General features: G+C 33.0%; 2 protein-coding genes and 1 long non-coding RNA gene across 4 annotated transcripts in view; 1 reads left to right on the top strand and 2 right to left on the bottom strand.

The window, feature by feature from the left end:
- LOC127853191 (testis-expressed protein 11-like) overlaps positions 1-27,924 on the bottom strand; it is a 199,511-nt gene that overhangs the window by 154,010 nt on the left and 17,577 nt on the right. The gene's annotated exons all lie outside the window — the stretch shown is intronic.
- LOC127853208 (uncharacterized) lies at positions 31-17,199 on the bottom strand. The gene is made up of 2 exons (XR_008036530.1): positions 17,099-17,199; positions 31-800 (listed from the first exon to the last, which is right to left on the bottom strand). It is a non-coding gene; the product is annotated as an uncharacterized LOC127853208 (long non-coding RNA).
- Positions 24,783-27,825, top strand: LOC127853205 (gastrula zinc finger protein XlCGF26.1-like). 2 transcript variants are annotated; one of them, XR_008036525.1, is made up of 3 exons: positions 24,783-24,871; positions 25,680-25,826; positions 26,361-27,825. XR_008036525.1 is itself a non-coding variant. In XM_052387493.1 (2 exons), the coding sequence occupies exons 1-2, from the start codon at positions 25,684-25,686 to the stop codon at positions 26,635-26,637; spliced, it is 420 nt and encodes a 139-aa protein (XP_052243453.1). In that variant the 5' UTR covers positions 24,938-25,683; the 3' UTR covers positions 26,638-27,825. The 2 variants fall into 2 exon arrangements, 1 of the variants encoding a protein (XP_052243453.1); XM_052387493.1 differs by lacking the exon at positions 24,783-24,871 and having other exon boundaries at positions 24,938-25,826.

Genomic DNA, 27,924 nt, shown 5'->3' with positions numbered 1-27,924 from the left:
CCCCTGGTGCCCATGTTTTTGAACCAACCGGAACCATTTTTGAACTTGCCCAAGATATCATTTTGACAAATCTTCTGACCAAGTTTCATGATGACGGACAATAAACCGGAACAATTTTTTAACTTGTCCAAGATTTCATTTGGAAAAATGTTCTGACCAAATTTCATGAAGTTTGGACAATTAATGTGGCCTCAAGATTGTTTACAAGGCAAATGTTGACGCCACACAACACGCACTCCACGACTGCCAAAAGGTGATCAAAAAAGCTCACCATTAGCACATTGTGCTCAGGTGAGCTAAAGGGCAAAAAGATAATCACTAGAAATTTGTTCCCACAAAAAATGGTTCTGGGCAACTTCCTAACCATGAACATGTTCAGTAGTGTGTCCTGCTTCATTAACACATACTTTCATCCTTAAATATGTTTTGCCATGCTTTGATCTGAATGTAAAAAGCGAATGTCCAGGTCTCTAGCGTGCGTATTGACAATAAATTGCTTTGGATCACTTCGTTCAGTATGTAACACTCAACCCTGATAGGCACAGTGATCTCAACTTGACAGTCTCCAACTTCAGCTTAGTCTGGTTCTGTTGTTGACGATGACTAACCACACTGAGTTGCTTTGTCTTCATACAATGCAGTGTTGAGAGAAGTATCATCCTCAGTTCTCAGTTATGGATTCATCCTCATTGAGCAGGAAACCATCCTCAAGCGCTGTTGGGGATGATTCATCATGTCGAGATGGCTTGTGCTTCTTCTGCACCCCATAACTCAGTCACTCCCTCCTGGGCATGGCCAAACTGAAAATACAAATGAGCATATCAGATGAACACCAAATAATATGAAATGTATTATATGCTATTCTAAATTTAGATAAAACAAGAGATGTGTTCATCAGAAACACAATGCCCCCTACTGCGCCGCAATTTGACCTTTGACCTTGAAGAATGACCTTGACCTTGAACTTCCACCACTCAAAATGTGCGGATTCATGAGATACACATGCATGCCAAATATCAAGTTGCTATCTTCAATATTGCAAAAGTTATGGCCAACGTTAATTTTTTTTTTGTACGGACGGACGGACAGACTGACATACTGACAGTTCAACTGCTATATGCCATCCTACCGGGAGCATAAAATATAAAGGCCTCATGGAATTTATAAAGAAGGCACATAAGCATGCAATTTATAATGTTTCATATGTGAATTCTTTTTCTTTCTATCAGCATTTTAACCATTTTAACCCAACAACATTCAGGCTGTTTAGTTGACTTGTTACTGCATAATGTAATAATGGCAATTTCTCCATAAGATATAACAGACTACTGCAGTTGACGGCCAGTTACCTTTAAAATAGGATTTATGTGTGTTACATGAATATTGTAACTTAAAAACTCTTCCATTATACAAAATTCCTTTTCTTGTAATTGAATGAGCTTCATTTTTATAAATTCGTTGTCATATTTCAGCAAATGAACACAGAAAGACAATAAACAACCAATCCACCATTTACACCACACAATAACTGGTAATAAGACAAAATGCTGCCTTATTTCCAGGTATTGTGTGGTATTTAATATTACCTGAGCTAAGACACCTTATTAAATTATCTTCCTGTATTATAAATTGATCAACAAGCACCTGTTTTAAATTAAATTCTTAGATTTAATATTCCTTGATCAATGGATTAAAATTAAATTATTAATTAAATTCTTATCTTAATTATTAAATGACTCTTGTTTCAAAACTAAATTTATAAATTAAATCATATATTAAATGATCAATTTATTAAAACTTTCCTTAACTTATAAAACTGAAGCACTTTTTTAATTAAGCACATTCTTCGATGATTTTAACTACACAAAATAAACAAACCATTATTTATACTAATTTACACAAAGTAAGATTGTGAATGAGAATGAAGTCAAATTATAAATGTTTAAATTATTATAAAAAGTTGATTTAATTGGGGAGGGCTAATCTCTTATCTGGCACCATACTGTGTCTGCCATTATAACTTTGATATACATCAAATGATATACATCACCATTCAAATCTACCCCCTCTTCTTTGAAGGGGGCATAAATATGGGAAACCATAAAACTATTGAAATCAGAAATTTGCTTATATATAAATGCATAATATATTATAGATTGATTATTAAATGAGGCATGTATTGATACGTCTTGCTAATTACAGCATTTAAACTTAGAGCAGATAATATAAAGATTTTTTAGAGAGTAAATTTTCCCCCCACAACTAAAATTTTGTACATAACATCTAACTGTATTTTTTTCTTTATCAATTGCGGATTTTAAAAATTCACTTAACTTTGTTAAAACAGAAAGAGCTTTCTCTTACATCATACATTCTCACAAGTCATATATTTGTACAAAATGCATAAACATATTTTTGGTGTTATTTTGATGCATGTGTATTGTGTATTTATTATTATGGTAGTTTGATGTTTAGCTGTATATGCTTATGTCGCAAATAAACTCGCTGTTCTGTTCTGTTAATTTTATAATATTGGGATTTATTGTGCTCGAATCAAAGTCAGGGGAAGTCTACACTGTGTATTAGCAACCTGCTGTGTTGATCACTATCTTATTAGCTCAATACACAGGCACCTGGCTACTGTACTGGAAAAATTGGATTTACTGCCAAAATAACTGATTTCATTTATTGCTAAATTGTTGTGTACCTTAAAAAAACTTCAACAAATAGTAAATTTACCATTGTCTTATATTTATACCGTTTGAAAAAGTTAATGACAATTATTGCAAGCGTCCGTTTTATTTACCATTATTATTTTAAATACGCGTTCAATGGCAAATAATACAGGTAAAATCATTATTTGATGTGGATATCAGTACAGTTAATAAATGTTAATAAATGTCTATATATTCTAAGCATAGCATACGCAATTGTATAATTCCGAACTAATATTATTTACTTAAATATGATCTAGCTAGAATCAACATCAACATGGATCAACATCACCGTTGTACTTTTTTATTTAGTTTTCAGTAATCTGTCCTTGAAATAGAGGTAGCCTTATTAAAGACAGCGCTATGTGTGAAAGTGGAGATTAAGAAATAAGATCTATTGCATCGCACTGGCGGTATAGCATGTAGTCTTAAATAAGGCACATTTAAGACATGAATAAAATACAAATATGACACATATGAATCTTTCATTTCTTCAAAAAATAAGCACGTAGTCACATATAAATAAGACACATTTAAGACACAGAAACAATATGAATAAGACACATTTGAATCTTTCATTTCTTAAAAAAAGCATGTGAATCTTTAGAATACAATATAAAATAACATGTATTACTGACACATTATTCTCAAACAACATGTTTAATTAAAAAAATGTATCCGTACAATACTCAATATCCTTTTACAATGAATTTAACAAGTTTTCTTTAATGACCGATTCATCAAAGAAACACAAATTCCCAACCATTAACAACATGTTCAATTAAAAAAAAAAATGTTTCCGTACAATACTCAATATCCTTAAAAAATATTGCTCAAAAATCTGTTTTACTATATAACGTCTGGCATTTTTACCTATGGCATTTTTACCTGTGGCATTTTTACCAATTTACCTCTGGCATTTTTAACGCTGGCATTTTTACCTCTGGCATTTTTACCTATGGCATTTTTACCTCTGGCATTTTTACCGCACACCATATAAATGGGTATCAAAAAGTAAATTTCAGTAGCGGGAAAGATATAATAGCAAATTCAATAAGTATACTGTATAAGTATCAGCGGAACCCCCCCCCCCCCCCCCCCCCCCCCCCCCCCCCCCCCCGGGTTTAATGTCTAGGTGTTTGTTACCCCTCACAGCAATTGCTAGGGAGGGGGGGGGGCTACATCTTGTTCGGATTACAATAATTTTAATGTTTAAGTGGTCATTATTTTATGTTATTTTCTATTGATGCAAAGAAATACTTAAATTACTTCCCAAAATGTATAATATATTATAACATTATTATTTATTTGCAAGCATTCCCCACACATTTGGCAATGTCAATATGGTGAAATAATCAAAAATAATATTTTCATGATATTGTTGAAAACACAATAAGAATCTTTTATTGACATACCATATATATATATCGCTCAAATCAGCCAATGAAATAAATAAAGTGTCTTTATTTGTGTCTAGCCGCAGGAAATTTTATTGGACAGTCTGTCTTACAAAGGTCAGGTAAGGTGAAAAGCTGGCTTAGACAGCTTCCACGAGAAAGTACAATTGAAACATATACATGTAACTGTTAAGCATGTGCTAATTATAGCAAAAAACAAAACCTGCATATTTAATTGGCTCTGGAGATAATCTGTCTACTGGGGTCGGTGGTCCCCCAATAGCTTATCTTATCAGTTAATTTATAAACTGCAGTGTGATAGCTCTTATAAATTCATGATTACAAAATTTGTCATTTAAAAATGTGATATGAGATGATATTGGGAGAATTTCCGTTAACATTGATCCAATTACTGTGCCACATATTTTATTGATTGCGCCAATGGAATCTTTCTTGCCGCGTATTGTTACAACATCCAAACATTAAAAGTTTACTTGGCGCGTTGGCGCATATGAAAAATGCTGTACCGTACCTTACGCACTCGAAGGCGTATCATGCACTGTACTGAGAGGAGACTATTACGATATACCGTCCCACACAGTACCGTGACACCCTTAATTCTTATCCTATTAACTTGCACAAAAAGAAAGATGCATAGTACTGCACGATTATTGCATTTGATGTTCATGGGCATTTGAAAAGTGCGGTCACTCATTCAACTTCTATCAGAAAGGAAAGAAAATGCCAGAGTCTCTCCACTGGTGCAGAAGTTGCATGAATTGCTTTTTCAAAATGTAACTTGTATACATGGGTTAACATGGTTCACTAAAATTCTCATGAAATCAATTATTTGACTGATTACTTAACTGTTCCCACACCTAATTAAGCTCCAACACTTATTTTTTGCATAAATGCAGATCATCAATGCAATAGACTGTATTCGGAACTCCACTAATCGTTAGGTACAATAAACTTTTTACCATTATGACCCTAGTGTCACATGAATATTCTGGTACCGTACTTGCTTAGTTTGAACAAGACTATTTCCAAGCAATATAAGTCCAATAACGATGAAACTCCACCATTTTCAGCAATATTTCTAGTCTATTTGTTGCCATACCAATCAGAATTATTGACATTGGAACACAATGAATTTACATGCATAATCTCCATGTTGCCTTCTATCCATGTTTCAAGTTTCATGAACAAATATGTAGAACTTTTAAAATTATCGCAGGATCCACTATTTTCAGCAATATTTCTAATCTATTTGTTGCCATAGCAACCAGAATTCTTGACGTAGGAACAAAATGAAATGACGTGCATAATCTCCATATTGCCATCTATCCATAATTTCAAGTTCCATGAAAAAATATGAAGAACTTTTAAAGTTATCACAGGATCCAGAAAAGTGTGACTGACTGACTGACAGACAGAGCAAAAACCATAAGTCCCCTCCATTTTCACCTGTAGGGGGAATAACAATACGCATTCCCGTGGATCTAGGTCAATTTTATTTGTAACTCATGTAAATTAGCCGAAAAACCAGTTGTAGGCAAGTTCCAAATAAGAACTATTGTTCAGACTTAATCCCTTGAAATACCCCTTGGACCGAGAGCTATCAGAGATCTACACCACTTGAGTAATTAACTACATGATAAGTTGGCAAGTATCTGATGTTGTTAATGTGTCATTTGTCTTCATGAATTGAAATTGAATCTGCTTTTTGGTCAAAAGTAATCATAATCATAAAATAATAATGAGTAATGACCTCTTGTAGTGGTAATCTATAAAATTATTATTTAAGTAAAACAAAAGCTATAATTAATGATCAATCCATGATTAATGAAAAAAGTAATCAATTAATAATCATGATGATAACAGATTAACAATTATGATTACCCCATGTCTGCTACTGGCAACTTATTGAAAATATAACCCCATTTCTCAGGTAAAAAGTTTTATCAACTCATCAAATAATTATGAAATGGTATTTGTACTAAATACTTCAGGTAAAAATGAAAGTTAGATTTAAAATTTGAGATTTGCACAACAGTAGATAGCAGCTTGTGCTTCAGTGATGTGAGACACAAAGAAACTATTATCAAGCATGTGCAATACCCTTAATATTTTGAAGCATATTTAATTTGCATGAAATGTACAACTCTTTTATCTTGAAATAATTAATGAGAAAATCAGAGCTTCCCTTGACATACTTTTTTGTATCTTCATCACACCCTAGGGTGAATTAAAAAGAGACAAAACAAAAACACAATTTCTGATAGAATATTGGAAATAGTGTCGCAAAGCATTTGGAGATTCTCAGAATGTTCAAAATAAATTGTAAATACATTTTAAATGTTTATTGATGGATTATGATGAACAATTTAATGATCAATATAAAAAGTGCTTATGAAATGCTGGGAACAAATTAAAATGAATGTTGCCTGATTGAAATCCCATTGTGTTTTTCCAGAGACTATTTATCATCTTTGATGTGAGGTGTGAGCATTTAGAAGCCCTTAAATCAATTGAAAGTCTGTCACATTGAATCTTAAATTATGAGTCTGAATATTGAATTGTGTAAAAGGTCCCTTTTTTGGGCTGGACTAAATGACTGCCAACTTATGACATTGAACAACAAGTTTTACTGTAAAGTGTCAAATGAGCAGTACAACAATTGGCCCAGTGACACCCCATTTGCACAAATATTTGTTTGGTACTTTTTCAATCATTTTTGACCCTAGCATTATAACTCCTTAGTAAACTCCTAACAACAAGTATCGTTGAAAACGATGGATGCTCCCCGATGATGCGCTTTGTCAATCTATGTGTTAATAACCACCTAAAAAAAATCTATTATTAGCCTCGGTGACCTTGACCCCAAATGACATCAAGCGTCATCAAAAGGTAGGTCTATATATGTAAGGTACCTACATGCCAAATATGTAAGAGATCAGTAAAATATTGAAGGCGCTATGAAAAACTGTAACAAAAGTGTGACGGAAAAATATATAATTAGCCTCGGTGACCTTGACATTTACCCCAGTGACCTAAAAACTCATCAAAAGGTAGAGGTCCATGCAAGGTACCTACATGCCAAATATGAAAGAGATCGGTAAAGTAGTTAAGGCGGATGGCCCTATGAGAAACTGTAACAAAAGCGTGACGGAAAATCTATTATTAGCCTCGGTGACCTTGACCTTGAACCCAGTGACCTCAAACCCCATCAAAAGGTAGAGGTCCATGCAAGGTACCTACATGCCAAATATGAAAGAGATCAGTAAAGTAGTGAAGGCCCTATAAGAACCTGTAACAAAAGCGTGACAGAAAATCTATTATTAGGCCTCTGTGACCTTGACCTTGAACCCAGTGACCTCAAACCACATCAAAAGGTAGAGGTCCATGCAAGGTACCTTAGACATGCCAAATATGAAAGAGATCCGTAAAGTAGTGAAGGCCCTATGAGAAACTGTAACAAAAGCGTGACAGAAAATCTATTATTAGCCTCGGTGACCTTGACCTTGAACCCAGTGACCTCAAACCTCATCAAAAGGTAGAGGTCCATGCAAGGTACCTACATGCCAAATATGAAAGAGATCGGTAAAGTGTTGAAGGCGCTATGAGAAACCGTAACAAAAGTGTGACGGAAAGAGTAAGGAAGGAAGGAAGGAAGGACAAACTGGCCACTATATGCTCCGCCAAAATTTTATTTCGGGCAGCATAAAAATATAACACTTGTTTAACCCTTTCCCACACAAAAGCAAAGTGGAAGTGGCTATGTGCAAACAGTATAACTTCAGAACAGCCTGTGAATAAAACGCAGGCTGTTCAGGTTTTATGCTGTTTGCTGCTCATCAGTATCTAAGGGTTGGAAATGAAGCCTTTAAAACTTGGATCTAGTAAGAAAGGTCTTGAATTAAATATAACTTTCTAAGTGACTACAAATGCGTCAAAATACTACTTAGTATCCAAGGGGTAAAGGGATAAACAAAAAGTAAGGATTTGTAGTAAAAAACTAAGAAGATTGCCAGTAATATTACAAACAAATAAAACTATGTATTTAAAACTGATAATATTGTCTTTGTGAAATTAATCTGCAGATTCATTAGCCCATTGTTCTCAATAATTAAATCAAATACAACTGATAGATTTACCATGCCAACACATTGTTTAAAACAATTATTATAATACTTGTTTTCCTCAATAAAAAAACAACTTATTTCGTATTCATTTAAAATTAATAAAAAACCCTCAAATCTCAAGATTGTTTGACCTGGAGATAATAAGATATTTGTGTGGAGTGTGTCCTTCAGCTTATCAGTTACTGTGTTACTGATTGTAATCTAATAAACCGTGGGTGACTGTGCTCTCTAGGGGTCTAAGGTGACAAAATAAGATAAGACTGGATGCATGTATTTAAGAGGGCATAAGGCACTATTTGGATTTTTTTATTAATAAATGACATTAAATAAAAATGGAAACTAACAAACTAACAGCTCATAGATTATGGGCATTCAATAGTGGTGATATTATATTGTTAGTAAAAAACAACTGCATTAATTTATCAAAAAGAAACTTAACACATAAAATTGTCTATTTGGTATCTGAAAAATCTTTTCTTGCTGAAATTGTGATGTACACACCATCAATGCATTTGGTTACGTAATATCCCATATTTCTACGAATTCACTGATGGTATTGACACAACTTACATGTAACTGTAACAATAATAAATATTAATAATAATTATACTGCGAAAAAGTTTCCACCGTAGATTTTCATTTTCAAGTAATTGATCGCCTGATAATAAAGGCCAATTTGGTGCAGTCACACCAGCAACCAGTATTCGATTTCCATTCTGGGACCAGGGTCCATGTAAATTGTTTCGGTGGTGACAATACAATATAGGTGGAGCTTAAATTAGGTACTCTGGTTGATCCACATGGCACATGACCATGTCAACTTTAAAATATGTTTTTCAGTGAGTCAGAGATTAATGCATAGAATTAAGCTCTTAATATTGAAAATTCTTCCCACATTTTGAGTCTTAACTGCAGGAGCTCCAGGTCAACACATTGTCATAAACATGATAATACATATTCATCATCACACACTGTCATGTAATTATTCAGGTGAGGAAGGAACTAAGAAATAAAATATATGCACACATGCAGACATTTGTTCACAACCTGTGGCTTTCAAGCCTAAAAGATGCAGCAGACGTAAACATCCTCAGGTGTGAAAAATGATGTTCAATAAATTTAAAATAATCTACAGTAGATACACTTGATTAACCACACAGACGAAATCTACAGTACTGTAACGACACTGAATTGCACTTAAGTATGTGAATAATTTCATTATTGTTCAATTAATGGATTTTTTTCAACATTTGACCAACAAAATTTTTGTTGTAGTAAATACATTCAATACCAACAACAAAAAATCAATTATAAAAGTGGATAACAAAATTAACATTCATTAACCCTTTCAGTGCGGGAACCGAATTTTAAAGGCCTATGCAAAACGTGGTGTCTCATCAGGATCCAAACTGTTTGCTATTCTGATAGTATTCTTTGAAAAAAATCAAAGAAAATGCTAATTTTAGAAATTCAGCAGACGACATTTTAGCAGACGACAAATTTCCCAGCATGCAAAGGGTTAAGGGGGAAGGGGATATATTTTTGCCCAAATTTCAAGTTCCGAAAGGCAGCAAACAGTCAAATCCATTTCATCAAAACAGAAAGTGACACAAGAACGCCTATTTGTGTCAGTGTCATAACATAGCGCTAAGGCAACATGCATTGAAAATAAAACCAAAGACAAGGCCAGCTTCTTCACTTGTGAAACTATTGCCCTTGATCTTCCCCCCGGAAGCGAGACAATTCACCCCCAAGACAATTCACCCCGAGGAGACAATTCACCCACTAGACAATTCACCCCTGCTCCCTTGACAATTTTTTTGGATCTTTTGCTGTTTGTTTAGGATTTAGTAATTACAAATATCTGTTTTCTAAGGATAGTTAATTGTATTCTTTTTTATTTTTATGAAGTTCTAATAAAAGCATATTAAGATGTTCTCAGAATTTCTTTCTTTTTTTCATAAAATTACTTGCAATTGAAACATAACTGTGCTTTTTATCTATTGATGTTTGTTTTTGTTATTAACAATATCTTATTATAACACTGTATAATGTGAATTGGGAATAAGACATCAAACTGGGAATGGACATCATTTTGGTGATTTTCTCAAACAAAACTATTCATTTCATGATCTACATATATTTTTGTAATACATTATCTATAATTTAAGCTTAATAAGAAATTTTCCATGACTTTTTCATTAACAGTGATTGAATTTGTTTCATTTAAAGTGTATTTTGAAACCGTGTCAATGCGCGGCATGGACACAGTTTCATTTCATGAGGATTTTTTGTTTAAATTAATAAAAAATCAAGTTTTGAAGTAAAATCAATTTAAATGATGCTATTATATATGCAAGTATATGATTTAATTATAATTTGTAAAACTAGATAAATGCAACATATAAAACTGCATATTATGCACTTTTGATAAAACACAATTTAATCCCAAATTGATGTCTTATTCCCAATTCACATAATACGGTGTTTTATTAACAATATCTTATTATTGTTTTTATGTCATTAAATAATTTATTATGTGTTTATGTTTTATTTAAGATTGATTTTATTCATTAAAACAGTTTATATTTGTAAAAAGTGTATAAATAAATAATAATGGTATTGGATACATTATTTGGAAATAATCTAATTGTTTTATTTGATAAGTTATGCAAGGTTTCGACATTTTTATAAAATTACTATATTTATTTTTAAATGGGAAATATAATAATAAAATATTTGTCACATAATCAGTCAACAAAGTAACAACACCTAGAACAACCTTTTTCACACCCATAAAGGTATCAATAAACAGATAATCTGTCAGGCATTTAGAGCTGATGAGGGTTCTGATTATCTAATGGTAGATAAGGCTATTACTGATTGGGGTTGCTTAGAGATAAGGCTGTAGTATGGAATGAGTTAACATACTGTATGATTGAAGTGGACTTGAATTGAGTACAATTTTTGTAAGAAGTACATTACATTTCAAAACATTTTTAAGAGGAGCATACTAGTGGTATTATAGTAGATTTAATAAATCATGAGGTATTCGTGTATAAGTAGCATTTTAAAAAATTATAACATAAAATGGTGTGAATTTGATACTGGCTTTGAAATGAATACTGATACTTGCAGACTAAAATATGTTTCAATACACAACATTACAAAACACAACTTCTATCACTAATCCTTCAATGAGAGAAAATCCAACAACTTAATGGATAATAAGAATAAAAATAATAATTTTTTTAATGAAACACTTTTGTTTATAGGCAGTTAAATAAAAACAAGGGACAAAATTGTCACAAAACCAGGTTTTCATTGTGAAAAGAAAATCTGATAAAGGGAGAAAACTCAAACTGAACTTTTGAAATGACCAAAAAAAATTAACCCCCTTTGTAAGTTTTTTTTTTTTTTAATCTATTTTTAGTCGTGGCGACCTTGACATTGGAGATATTGACGTGATTCTTTCGTGGGACACACCGTCCCATGATGGTGAACAAATGTGCCAAATGATTTTAAAATCTCACAATGAATGACATAGTTATGGCCAGGACAAGCTCATTTATGGCCATTTTTGACCTTTGAACTCAAAGTGTGACCTTGACCTTGGAGATATCGACGTAATTATTTTGCGCGACACACCGTCCAATGATGGTAAACAAATGTGCCAAATGATTTTAAAATCTGACGATGAACGACATAGTTATGGCTCGGACAAGCTCATTTATGGCCATTTTTGACCTTTGAACTCAAACTGTGACCTTGACCTTGGAGATATCGACGTAATTATTTCGCGCGACACACCGTCCAATGATGGTGAACAAATGTGCCAAATGATTTTAAAATCTGACAATGAACGACATATTATGGCCCGGACAAGCTTATTCCGCCAGCCCGCCAGCCCGCCCGCCAGCCAGCCAGCCAGCCAGCCCGCCCGCGTTCGCCAATCTAATAACCAGTTTTTTCCTTCGGAAAACCTGGTTAATAATTATCAAAATATCAGGTGAACAACAATGGAATTTTTTAATACAATACCAGGTCTTAGAATTGCCCAGCCCAACATAATTATTTGTCAATGTGTGTAACTGAAGTCTTTGTTTATCTGTGTTGACACTTTGATAAAGCCTTGTCAGGTGTGTGAATGCTTATCATGTACCATCATGTAACTCTAATGGAACTCAAAACTCCCCATTTTTCTCATGTAACTGCGGCGTGCGTCAGGGAGAAAAATTATCGCCCATCCTCTTTTCGCTTTTCCTAAATGACCTTGGGAATTACTTAGAATCTAAAGGCCACCATGGTATAGAACTTACAAATCCAGAAAACGATATTGCTACTTTTCTCAAAATAATTGTACTATTATATGCAGACGACACAGTCTTAATTGCTGAAAATGCCCAAACACTACAAAACTGTCTGAATGACTTTGCTGATTACTGTAAAACATGGAAGTTAAATATAAATAAGGATAAAACAAAAGTAATTATTTTCGGATCAAGGCAAAATAGAAACTTCTCTTTTAAAATAGACAACACGTCTCTAGAAATTGTTAACTCATACAAATATCTAGGTGTTTTTTTAGCAAAATCTGGTAGCTTCCTAACTGCAAAGAAACATCTTGCACAACAAGCAAGGAAAGCAATGCACCTACTCTATTCAAGAATTAATAACCTTAATTTACCAATATATCTGATATTAAAACTTTTTGATAACACTATCCTGCCAATATTAACATATTCAGCAGAGGTTTGGGGCTATGAAAGCATTGATTTACTAGAGAAAATACACAATGAATTTCTGAGAAAAATTTTCAATCTAAGAAAAAGCTCCCCACTTTATATGATATACGCAGAATTCGGAAGATACCCCATAGATCTCACTATAAAAGGCAGAATGATTGCATACTGGAATAGATTAATAACTGGGAAACCGGATAAATTAGCATATCTCATATATAAATACATGTTAAACCTTCCTAACTTTGAATCTAAATGGATAAATTATGTAAAAAATATCTTTACACAAACTGGCAGAAATTACATATGGCTAAATCAAGATCAAATCCAAAATAAAAATATAAAGTACACTATAAAGGGCATATTACTTAATCAATACCAGCAAACCTGGCATACCTCACTTCAAAACTCAACAAAAGGCTTAAACTATTCAATATTTAAGGATAAGATTGAATTAGAGAAATATTTAATCACACTAGCTAAATATGAATCATCTTTATTTATTAAACTTAGAACTGGTAATCACTTTTTCCCAAATGAGACAGGTAGATGGACCAATCAAGACATAAATGAGAGAACATGCCCTCATTGTACATGCAGAGATGTGGCGGATGAATTTCACTACATGCTTATATGTCCCTTTTTTAATGAACATAGAAGGAAGTTTATAAAAAATACTACTACTGTAGAACAAATACGCTAAAATTTAAAGAATTGTTGACAACAAGGTCCTTAAAGGATTTTAAAAAATTATGTAAATTCATAAAAGTATTATTTCAAACATTAACCCGCTGATAAGTTTAACTTGGTGTATATGTTAAATTATGTTTGTTATCTTTTATGTATTTCAACAATTAAACTTCATAAGACTAATTCATATCCACAAAAAATATTACTTTAAACGCTAACACGTTGATAAATGTATTTATATAGAGAACAAAATCATGTCTAATGCAGTACTTTTTGCATTTCGTCTCAATCAATCAATTAATATTTTATTATTATTTTTATAAGATGAATTAATCATCTAACATATTGGTATTACTACATCATAGTTCATGTTGAATACCTAACTTCATTCACTACGCATGTTTAAAATATTTTTACGCATGTTTTTTCAATCTGGCAACAAATATCAATGTCACAAATTTGAAATTACTGATTTACTCATAAATGTTGTTAGCAAATTGTGATTTATATTTTAAACCTTGCACTAGCCAAATTATATGCAATGTACATGTATGTTTGTATCTCAAGCTTATTGTTAACCTTGCTGGAATATGTTTTTTGATCAATGACACTTGACACTTATTACTTATTGCAGCACTTCTACTCATCCCCCCTCTCCATCACCCATCCATGCCTTTCACCATTGATTTCATGTGCCATGTGTAAACTTACACAACTTCACAAATACATGTACAGTAAAGTACTTTTTGTCATGCAATCTCACTACTGCAGGTCAAATCGACACAATTTAGTACATGATTATATAACGCTACTTGCTGAAACAATAACATAAAGTCCTTTACTTACCGGTACGAATCACATGGTCACTGACACAGGACAAACATGGGCATGGTTAATCTGGCCTGACACAACATCGGTCAATGTCACGTGAATGGGTCACTTCACATTTGATCATTACTTAATTTAAACACACCAATTAATCCCAAGTAGAATTACATTAACAGACAATATCGGTCTACAAAATGTAAATCTATACGTCACTTTTGGAAGTTTAGTAAATATGCGATCTATAAATGAAACACTCTCCACGATTATTCTACAGAGGAAACAGTGAAAACACAAACAATACGCACATTTCTGACCTAATTCCAGGGTTTACACACAGATCAGCGAAGCGCTGCAGACAAAAATAAATTAACCAATCAAATTCACCGGGTTTTAAATAGAACCAAATGGAAAAACCATAACTATAGTCTGCATCAGTAATCCATGTAAACAAACAGGTTATTCAGGCCAAAGGAATAAAAAATGTTTATTTCTCAGGTCAACATCATCATTCCCCCACTCAATTCAAATATATGTCTCATATCTTTTTTCATCTCCACTTCTCTTTCTCTTTTCTATTTTCTATGTAAAGTTTAACACCATGTCACAATTGTTAATAACTCTTTGTAAAAGATGCATTGTCACTGTATACTCATGTGTCACTATATTTGTGATTTGAGCTTAATAAAGGTTATGTTGTTGTTGTTGTTGTTGCTTGATTGTAATACCCATTAATAGCACGCTTCCAACCAGATTAAATTTCCTTTCTTTAATTAAGGTTTTCTTATCAATTAAACCATACTATTTTATTAAATTAATTATCCCATCTAACATGAATAAATAAGTTATTGTCATACTGTAAAATTCTAAGAATTAAATGAAACTAATTAATCAACTTCAATATTTGACAAAGTTCTCAAATAATAAAATAGCAGTTAACCTAATAATATTATTTCAGTCTTCACGATAGTTCATTTTATCCACTAGCCATTCGGGCTACTGGAATGGTAAAGACAAGTAGCCCAGCAGCAAAATTACTAGCCCAAAGTAAATTTGTTAAAATATACACCCTGATAAAGGGTTTCATCTTTCAATAGCAGTTAATCTATTAAAAGTAAAATTGTATCCAGGGTATGTTAACTGTAAAGCCTATTGCAAAAACAATTGCAACACAATATAACAAGTCAATGTAACTATGTCCTTTATTAATTATTAATTATAAGTATTTAACATGTGATAAACAACTTCTTCGTTCATCTAATCATCACTGCAATCCTGGAGATCCTCTTAGTCAGAAACCATATCCTGTAAAACAAGCAACCTGATAGTTATTTTCCAGAAGTTTACTTGACAAGTGAAGGCATAGAAGGCATACTTTTATCATACATGTTGACTTTTTTCTTATGCTGTGTTTTTAAGCGTAGCTTATTAAACTCTGTCTTACAGAAGTAGCTTCTCCTTCATCACTGATTTTTTACCACTTTTCTTGAAATTCACGTTTCCGTGATTTTTCATAGTCATTTGTTGACTAACGATCAGAAGTGGGCAGTTTCTTGCCAGGCTTCACTCCAGCTACGTATTTAAGCATTATGCAGCCTTATGCGCGTAGGGACTTACAACTTTGGAAATAAACACACAAACAAGGTTACAAAGTAAAACGATGTTTATTCGGGAAATGCAAGCCGCGTACGTCGATAAGTTTACTTCAGCAGAAAAACACATCAGCATGACGTGTGCCACTAGTAAATAACCAGTCTAAATTGTTCAACACGTAGCCTGTGTTACGACTCGAAAATGACCGTTGAATGTATGGACCAATCGGAACGCGTTTAAATCTCGTATTTTAGGCGAAGTTGAACGAAGTTCTGTCGGAAATCTTCGCGAAGTACTCACAAAATAATGACTTTTATCACACTTAAAAATGAAACAATATTGATACACGGAATTTCTACTGGCCCGACGGGCGTACAATATGGCAATTTTAATAGGCCCGAGCTATAATTTACACGCCCAGGCCAACGGGCGTGCGCTTATTTCGCAGACTGTTATTTAAATCCAATGCACAAATATTATAAATACAAAATACTTAATTTGTTTCAATTTTATATGTTGTAACACAGTTTATAGAAAAATAACATTGGTTGGATTGCATTTGACAAAAAACACTATTTCATCTTTCATTTACATACTACATTTATTATCTCCACATCAAAATTGTGCTACAAAGTAAAAATTATAACCCCAAACATCTGTTCACAACTTATTTTTAAATATGACAAAAGCAAATGACAATACAATATCATATAAAAAATATGGCAGTGAATTGTCTTGGGGGTGTATTGTCCAAGGAAATAAAATTCTGGAGTGAATTGTCCAGGGGATGAATTGTCTTGGGGGTGAATTGTCTGACACCCTTTCCCCCACCCACCTACTTTTTAATGAAAAATTGAGAAATTTTACCCATTTCATGGCATGCAAAGTACATTCAAACAGAATGCAATTCTAGTTTTGGCTACATTACTCATTAATTTCAACCATGTGCTGTGCTTATTTACCTACAAGTCTTTAGATTTTTCACAATTTACCTTTAAAGTTCTGTTCTGTTTCTGCAGCGTGAAATATTGACCTTCGCAAAAACCTCCTTTTTGGAGATCCAAAATATCCTTGCAAGGGAGCTGTCGCTAGTTTCATTTTTTTTACAATATTTTGAGACATTCTTTCTTAAACCTAACACAAGAAATACCTTTTATAAATTCCTAATCGATTTTTAAAGACCATAGGTTACCCATACCCTAAAGATATGTTATTTTTCCCCCTTTCACTGATATGTGCTCGGTACGACTAAAGAGCGTATATGTCTATGTAGTGTCTATCGCAACCGTTGTTTATTTTTGGTGTTTTCACTTCATATACACTTATATTTGTTAATGCAGCATCAACATACTACAAAAATATCCCGGAAAGAGAAAAATAATGCATTTGAATATCAACCGTAGTTTCGTTTTGACAACTGACGACATACAAGATTCGATTTACGAAGTGAATCTAAATCTAGTTTTAGTGCAGATTCGTTCATACGACACAAATACACTATTTTGTTTTACGGATCATTTCGGATTAGAGGACTGCGTGAGTCATGTAAAATATCGATTATAATATATACTTTTTATAAACAACTGGCAGCAAGATGAGTTGCAGATAATTCGTCAGTAACCACATTTAAACTAACTCTTTTGACCTGTTAATTATGTTCAGCTCAATTCAACAGTGAAACATGCCGATAATATCACTTTAATTGTTAATTTGGAATTGTAATAATAAACCATATGTCACCTAATCAGTCAAGAAAGTAACAATACCTGAAAACACCATATCCTATTTCCCACCCCTAAAATTACAATAAACAGATAATTTGTCAGTCATTCAGAGCTGATGAGGGTACTGATAATCGAGGGGTAGATAAGGCTATTACTGATAGGGGTTGCCTAGAAATAAGGCTGTAGTATGGAATACTTAAATAAATATTTTAATTTGTCATGCTTTACAATTTAATATTTAATTAATTAATGTAGAACTGTAACTCATGTTCAAATTTTAATAATGCTGGGCAATTTTATTAAATTATTAATTAAATACACATTTGATTCTGTAAAATTGTATTATGACTGATTATTATTGTAAAATTAATAATCTTTGCGTACAAAAATGTTTCAATACATGTAGGTATGATAATCATATATACTCGGTTTAAATGATACTAAGCTATACGTATTTGTACTCACGTTAACATTATTGTTATACGTTTTTTACTTATAATTGTGTGCGCAATAAGTTTTCCATAGGTAACGGGATCTTCATTAATAGTTTTATGACATATATTAAATTCTTAATAATCCATAGTTCTATCAGTCTTTATGTCCTATTCATTAAATTACAATATTAGTGTACATATTGTAAATCTTTGATAATGTGTGTAAATATTGAAATAAATATTAAAATAAAAGTATCTAGATGTATGTCTACTTGTATACATATTGTACAGCTTTGATACTGTATGTAAATATTGAAATAAATATTAAAATAAAAGTATATAGATGAATGTCTACTTGTGTACATGATAAAGCTTTGACAATGTGTGTTTCAAATATTTTAATAAAAATAATAGTTTAAAAAATATATTTTAAAAAGTACTTTTACTGTCTGTTATAATGTGCCGATAATGTAACCTGGTGTAAACACAATTTGTTAAAAAAATGTGTTATTTTGTGAAAATATTGCAATAAAAAGTATTGAACTAAACTCTGAAAGTATTTCTCATTTGTGTTTATGCATAAATAACTCATTCAGAACCCATCAACACATCAATAGTTTTACTACCGTGCGAGTTGACTTTTAGGTACGAGTTGACTTCCGTGCGAGTTGACCAAACAACGTGCGAGTTGACTACCGTGCGAGTTGAATAAGGTACGAGTTGACTGTAAACCTTGTATTGTGGAGTCGTCGTGGTTATTGTTGGTTGTGTGTAGCCTAAAAACAATGTTCATATTCGCGAACATGACTTTAGAGTTCGAAACATGATAATGGCTAGAGAATTGATCTATTTATGTTAACAGTCTTAATTATATTTTACATTAAACTGTAATTTGTTGATAAAAACATTGCAGAAAAAGCATCAATATTGCAAATATTCGATCATATTCGCTCGTTTCGTTCATATTCGCGAAAATGAGTCATATACGCATTATAGACGGACCCAAAATTTCGAGCAAAAAACTTCCAAAACTTTTAAACGGGAATAAACAACACAATAATACAATTCCGAATGACAATAAGTATGTTTCCAATGTTATTGTCTTTCTGGATTGTATTTATCATCACAAAAATGGATAAAAGCAACGTTTGGATTATCAAAAGGTAAATGTAATATATTTTCGAGATAAGTCACTTTATTATTTATACAGTCTTTCAAAATTATGGAACGTTTTAAATTCATCTTTCCAGAAATAGCAATATGTGGGTCTAATCTCTTTCAAAAAGACATTTTATTCAACGTACCGAGTTAAGAAAATTCAAAAATTATAAATTGATTTTGGCACCTTAAAAAGAAAACATCAATTATTTAATAAAGTTTGGTGTCTTTTACTCTTTATACAATAGAATATATTGCAATGGGTATAAACTGTTTATTGAAGTCTGTTCCCCCCCTCCCTTCTCTGGTCAAACACCCATTGGAGTTATTTATAAATTGGAGTTAGACGGGGGATCCCCCGTCAAACTCCCATTGGAGTTTAATTTAAATGGGAGTTTGCCGGAGTCTCCCGTGAAAACCCCGTTGGAGTTTAATGGATATGGGAGTTTCACGGGATCCCCCGTCAAAATCCCACGGGAGGAAGAAAATCTACAAACACTTTATTTTCTTATTAAAGTACATATTTCTTACAATTATAACTTAAACATGTGTATTTGTAAACATTGAAACAGAAAACAAAGCATAATATTTAAATTACATTTTTTGTAAAATATAGGTAAAATTCTCCCGTCTGGAAAAATCTCCCGTTGGAAAATTGCAATTCTTAACGGGGGAGCCAAAACCCCGTTGGAATATAACAGGGGATGGCAACTTTATCATCAAATAACTCTACTTTCCAAAAACATTTTTACTCTTTTTTTTCAATTATATGTATGTACTCAATGCCCCCTACAAATATGCAAAATTTCATAACAATTGTTCAATAAATAAAAAAAATAAGTTTGCAAATAATCTGGATTTGCAAACTTAATCTGGATACTGTTTTTCTACAAAATGTCCTCACAGAATGAGCAAATACTCAATAGTATTTATGAATTAATGAATACTATTTTTTTTAACTACTAACACGGTTGATTTCAGGTGAATTCGATCTAATCAGATGTTTCCAATGCGGCATTGGTCTTAAGGATGTCAGTCCTGAAGACGATCCAATGACAGAGCACATACGAAATGCTGAATCATGTCTGTACTTAGATGCTATGTTTGGTCCCGAAGGATTGAACAAAAAGCGGGTATGTAATTGCATTTTAATGTTGTATTGCCTTCGTTGTGATTGTTTTGTTAGTTTAGCAATATAATTTGATTAACTTGATAAATAATTATATTATTTATGTCGGTTAACAGACAACATCACTTCAAAGTTGAAATCAAGTCGGCTGTACGTATTTTTAAATCATTATCTTGAAGTACGTCTACATCACCTAATTTTCAGAAAGAGCTAGATCGATCCAACCCAGAGAACAATCGTCAAAGACAATATGCAGAATTGCAGAGGAACCTTGGAGCAACATGTATGCATCATGAATCTTTAAGTAAATACATTATCCAGTACTCTGAATCGTCTTGTACTTAATTATTTTAGTGCCATGATTTTGGTACGTCAACCCTTTGAATAAACTTTCAGCAAGCAGTCATTCTTCAAGAAGTCCCCATTATTCAACATTCGAGTCTCGCCTACTAAGTTACGAAAGTGATAACTTTCGAAGCATAAAAAGTCCAGAAGAGTTAGCTGCAGCAGGATTGTTCTACACAGGTTTGTGTACAAAATAGAAAATATTGTCTAGCGAAGACAAAAAAACTGCTTACAAATAAAAGTACTATTCATTCTATCAGTTTATGAATACAAACAACATGAACGTCCGCAACATAAACACTTTAACACACTCCATAATTGCAATAGTTTTATTAGTCGGTATAATATTAATTCAATATCAGCGCTAATATTCGAGACTTTGATTTAAACGCCCACTTTTTTTGCATTTACCGTCCCAAGGCGACGATTCCACTTTAGATCATTTTTAGTTTATAGTTGATGTTCTGTTATATAAGCATCGGAAGAGAACAATCCTTTCTCGCCTGATAGAGGTTCTGGAGTTCATTTTTTGCTGTATTAAACATTTGGAAAAATCTTGATTGTGATTGGTAGTTCGCGATTTCAATTTTCTCCCCAGAAAACATGTTGCGACAAATGGAAGAGATGACCATGTCTTTATGCATAGGTTTTACAAATTTTGCAAGGTGTAGGAGACGAAGTTCGATGTTTTTCGTGTAACGGAGGTTTAAGGAACTGGGAGGGACATGATGACCCATGGATAGAGCATTGCAAGTGGTTTCCCGCATGTACATTTGCAAGAGAAACAAAAGGGGATGCATTCATTGAACAAATACAACACAGTGCAAACGCGCCGACAACTATGCTGGTAATGACCGGTTCCATTACAAAGCAATATATCTTCATATATCACATTAGATTAATCAAAAATTGATACAGTAAATAACACTAATGATTCAATAAAGTTCAGCAATGTCAATTTTGTTTCGGGATTCTTATTCTTTTATCGTAGTTACACTCTATATAACTAGTCGATTAGTTGTATTAAATGAACGCAATTCACATGCTATATCCAATGAACCACATAACACTAGCTTTACATATCATTTTTATTATATTTCACACAGAATAACGCATCTTATCCTCCGGCAGAAGTTCATCATCATAATGACCTTGATCTTGATATGGATCTTGTGACGATGAAATCTATATGCATGAATGAAATGGGGTTCACTACGGAGATCTTTGACGAAGCAGTTTATCACCTAAAGCTTGATGGTAATACCATGAAGAAATTCGGTTAAATGTGCTAAAACATACAGTTATGTCGCGTCATTTCCAGGTTTCTTTGTTTTCTCTTGTCAGGTAATCACCATCCGAATATTGAGGACATCATTAACCGTATAGACCATATACAAAAGGAAACAGCCGTTCAATATACATCGGCTAAGATATCAGGTAATATAATTTCTTTGCACAAGTAAATGTATATATCCAAACATTAACACATTATATGCTAATGTTATATATATAAATATATATATGTGAGGAAGATTGTTATGTTTATAAACAAACATTTATCCCGCAGTTGAAATAATTAAAACAAACTATTGGTTTATACAATGAGATTATATCTTTATATTATAACCATATCCGAATTAGGTCTAATATTCTTTGTAACGATGTGTTAGTACTTTTGCAAATAAGATAATAACGCGATAGGAAATGAAATGTCCATTCGAAGGTGCACGCGCAGCATCGAGGCTGTCTCAGATCATCGATCTAGCCAGTCAGTGCATTGTATCATATTTTATGTAGTGGGTTTGCATTTTAGCATATCATTATTTTGAGAATGTGATAACAGTATCTGCAATGGTGGCAAAAAGTACCGTGCTTTTCCTTTCGTTTGTTGATACATGTATAACGTCTAGATTCAACGTCTTATATAGGGCTATAAGTAAATATACTAGCGTGTGTTCTTTTGCGGAAAATTTTACCAATCAAGAACAGTTACTAATTCCTTTCTATTATTATTATTATTATTATTGTTGAAAACGGATTGTTGTTATTAAAAAGCATATGGGTGTTTTGCAATGTTTGTAACTAAAATGTATAACCAAGGAAATCTAGCCGACTTAACAACAAGAAGTCTCATGGGTCATTGTTTTTGTTATATGAACGTGCCACACTTAAATTAACATAAATATTTTCTTCTTAAGAATCGTTTTACGAAGAGAACCAGCGTTTGAAGAGTATTGTGAAATGCTCAAGATGCAAAATCAACGATTCAAACGTGCTGTTCCTGCCTTGCGCCCACCACGTTATGTGTATCACCTGTGCATATGACACAAAGAGGTGCTCGGTCTGTAACAGAGGTGTCAGTGATGTTGTCAGGACTTTCATGGGATAGATAACATTTGAATATAGTTGGGAAAACGAAATTAAACTTAATCGGAACCTATATCCGCTCAAGAAGAGAAAATAAGGAATGTGATCTCAGCAAGTCACTTTTTGGAACATATTGTGTGTATTTCGTGAAATGTTGTGTGAAAGGTTGCTTTCATTCTTTTAACATATGGTTACGTTGACGACGCTAAATAAATGCATCTTGCTAGTGATATTGTTTCATTCTATGAATGCAAGTTGCATGACATGTAATATGAAAAATACTTTTGAACATGTAATGGTTATCAATGCATTTGTACAGAATCAACATGTGTATGTTTCAGAATACTGTGTGTATTTCACGAAGTGAGATAATACTGTTCTTATTCATATACATTTGTATACTTAACACAATAATATGTTTACCATATTTTATTAGATATATGTACTGTTTCGTTCAAGCAAATAAACAGTTTTCAAGACCTGGGATTAAATGATTTTGCTTGTGTCCATAATGTAGATCATGCACTTATTTGTTTCTGGGTTACTTGCTATTATTTGAAGAGTAGTTAAGGAAAGGATGACTAACATATCGAAAAATATTTCCTTAGTTCGAAAGCCGGACACGAATAGCTCACTTTGTAGAGAATTTGCCTGATAATCAGCTGTTTGAGAGTTCAATGTTTAGCAGGAGAACATACACTGCATTGGGGATGCGTTGAGACCTAATTTTTATAACCATTCTCTCGTTACCTTTGATTAAAGTTTTCCCCAATTTGAAATAGAATGCCAACAATACTAAACTGTCCATAAAAGCTTATCTTACCCAGGGCAAGTATGTGATTGGTTAGTAGATTAACTGATTTTCAACAACGAAAGAAAGTTCACGTACGTTTTGATGTATTTCTGATGGAAATCATGGATTAGCAAAATAATATCGATATATAATATAAACTTTGCTAACGTGCTCAATAAGAAGAGTACGAGCGACTTAAGGGAAATGAAAAGCCGGTTTTATTACTTGAAGCATTACGATATTTACTGTCATAGAATAACTAATTATGAAATAACTTAACCTTGAACTTATTTGAAATAAAATCTGAAAACCGCATCACACTAAAAATAGAATGAGGAGCCATTCCGCCAGAATGAAAATACGTATAACAATACTCTTATTGGACAATCTACCGGAATTTCATGCGATGTCCTTACAATCGTGTCCATTTTGTGACCTCGTTCAGTACATTCTCGCTTCTCCTTAAAGTATGGACTTTTGAAAGGCAGTGGTTTAAGTAAATTGAACCGAATTATTTATTCCATTAACAAAGCACTTTCTAGTACATTCGGGTAGATTACATTGCGTTGAAAGTACTTATCAAGTTTTTGAGCTGTATTCTTAGTAAATGAACGACAGTTTCATAGGAATTCAGCACGATTCTCGTGACGTTTCGACTGCTCTAGGATTTGAAAATACTATAGACATCGTCTGCCAAGACTTGAGACGATAATGCGACAGCAGTCGCTTGATACACCGGGGATGAACAACTTTTGTCACGTGACCGCAAAAGTCAACGCCGGTTGCAGAAACAGATTGTAATCTTGTACATTAAGGTAAGTTTTGTTGTTTTTTCATATAATCAAAATTTCAGTTTTTAACAAGTGATAGCCTATGACACAGTATACTAAATAAACTTTTATTTGAAATGATTCCATTGCCTTTACTGTTTCCACTTTCCGAGAACACTTCGACACAAAATTCTGAAATGCATTGCAAACGCTGTTTGTTTATGTGGTGTTGATGATTTTCTTTCAACAATATTGGTTTAACGACTGAATTAGTATGATTTTACACTTCATTTTAATATATTTAATAAGATTCATGACAAAAATAGCGGTGCAAATTGAAAAATATCTTATTTTTTTGTTTTGTTTTGTTTTGCAAACGCAGGTTGGTATTTCTTGAGCAATAGGAAATGGCAAACGCAGGTTGCGAGAATATTCAAAGGATAATGAAACGCACACTGTACACATTTTTGAAAGTCTTCTAAAATATGATATGGTTACAAATACGAAAATATTAACTATTCAACACAATATATGACTACGGAACTTCAATTGAGGACATTTAAACAGAGCGGAAATATGCTTATCAACACATTAAGTACTGTTACAAGTATATTGAACCACAACGTGCGTTGCCTCCTTTAAGCGGACCTCGAATGACGCTAAACGCGCCAAAACTCACGAAAATCCCGTGCATTAGTAAACACGCATGTTTATTGAACTGTGACGAAAAGAATAGCAGATAGTGTGTCACATCCAATCACTTGCGTTTCATATCTCTTTTGGTGTAGTCTTTAAAACTTTATAAAAACATTTTAGAAATATATTTTAACAAAAAGTAATTCTTTCATTACAGAAACATGACGCTCGTGTGTGAAATCTGTGGAAAGACATTTAAATCGAAGTGGGGGTTAAAGCTTCATGATAAGCGCCACAGAGGGACTGGACGATTCGCCTGTTGTGGAAAAACATTTTACACAAAACAGGCGTTCAACAGACACAGGTTTGTATTTTTTTGTTTTTAGTACAATGCTAGGTTCTGTCGGTTTAAAAATCAAGATACAATTCAACATAGGTCATTGCATTCTGAGCGAAAGTATGTTTTTATAACCTAGTTGCAAAGCACTATTTAAAATGTTTTGAATGGTGTTTTCGAAAAAAGCCGGCTTTAAAACACTTAACACATTATTACTAGTGTGGTGCATATTGGTGTGCTCATTATAGTATTTAGTTTTTAACGACCATAATTGTCCAGATAAATTTCAATGCAAATTGTCACTGAACAATTGGAATTTACACCGTATAAATCCAGAATGTACGCGTTCCGATACTTCACGTATGTAATTGGACCCTTAAACATATTATTTAATGCGTATTTTGGATTTTGAAATGCGTAAATACGCGTTAACGCGCCTTATCTGGAGCGCTTCTGACGACCATCATTTTGTTAAGTTCCACATTGTTATGGATAATATTCTGTGTGTATTTTTCTGTATTGAATAATAATTCAACAGTTCCATTTGTTTTTGTTATATAGATGCAGCATTCATGGTGTTGAAAAGCCGTTCCCCTGTGAACAATGCGGCAAAAAGTTTTCAACCAAAGATGACCTGAATCGTCACGTCCGGAGGGAGGTTGCTGCAAAGCAATTTACCTGCTCAATTTGCAATGCAACGCTCCGGGAGAAAATTGACCTTCAGGCCCACCTTGCCACCCACAATGGAGAGAAAAACTTTGCTTGTGATATGTGTGAAAAGAGGTACAGGCACCGCAGTAGTCTATCAAAGCACAGATCTGCAAAGCACCGGGCCTAGTCATCTGTTGCATGACGATGATAAGACCAAGAATTATTTTTAATTCTTACCAATGTGCCGTGGTTATTTTCTTAATTATTGAAAATACAGACTGTCATACAATAATATATAGTATTACGCGTGTTTTTGCGTCTTAAACATTGTGTTTCATATCGTTTATCTTGTGTTGTTTTGTTTGATATTCCTGTTTTTAATAAGATTATTGTTGTAATATTTATCATTCTAATTTAAAATGATTATGATAATGGTTGATCTCATACAAATTATTGTGTTCATTATTGCTCATCTGTGATTACTGTTGATATCAGCCCATGAATTGTGATTTATATTGATTATCTGTGATTATTGTTGATCTTATCAAAATAATTGTAATTTATGTTGATTATCTGTGAATTTTTTATCTTAACCTATTAATAGTGATTTATATTATCTGTGATTATTGTTGATCTTATCAAAATCATTGTGATTTATGTTGATTATCTGTGATTATTGTTGATCTCAACCGATTAATTGTGATTTATATAACCAGTGATTATTGTTGATCTTTTCAAAATCATTGTAATTTATGTTGATTATCTGTGATTATTGTTGATCTTTTCGAAATCATTGTAATTTATGTTGATTATCTGTGATTATTGTTGATCTTTTCAAAATCATTGTAATCTATGTTGATTATCTGTGATTATTGTTGATCTCACCATATCCGCTGGAATATACATTTGAGCCGCGCTCTGTGAAAAGGGGGTTTAATGCATGTGCGTAAAGTGCAGTCCACATAGGCTAATCAGGGACGGCACTTTCCGCTTTTATGATATGTTTTGTTAAAAGAAAGTCTCTTCTGAGCAAAAATCGAGTTTATCGGAAAGGTTTGTCCCTAATTAGCCTGTACGGAATGCACAGGCTAATATGTGACGACACCTTACGCACATGCATTAAACCCCCTTTTCACAGAGCGAGACTCATTTGTAATCTGCGATTTTTGTTTATCTATTTCGAATCAATATGATTAAAATATATTTTTGGTGAGTTAGCTTTTTGTCTCATTGGAATCATTGTGCGAATTGTCAACAATTACATGTAAATCTGTAATTCCTTCTCAAGTTGCACATAGGCCAGTTTAATGTTTTGCGTATAAGCTATTATTGCGATACGGGATATTCTTTGCAGCAATAAAACAATTAATCTGCATATGTTTGGTTCGTTTTGTTGTTAAAGACACTGATCTTGTTTGCGTTCAACCGCTGGGTTTTTCAATGTTTTTCACAGTATAGTTAGACTTATCTCGGT

Source organism: Dreissena polymorpha, chromosome 12, assembly GCF_020536995.1.
Source record: "Dreissena polymorpha isolate Duluth1 chromosome 12, UMN_Dpol_1.0, whole genome shotgun sequence".
NCBI classification, from domain to species: Eukaryota; Metazoa; Mollusca; class Bivalvia; order Myida; family Dreissenidae; genus Dreissena; species Dreissena polymorpha.
Note: the sequence above shows the minus strand (reverse complement) of the source record. Positions and strands in the feature narration are given on the sequence as shown.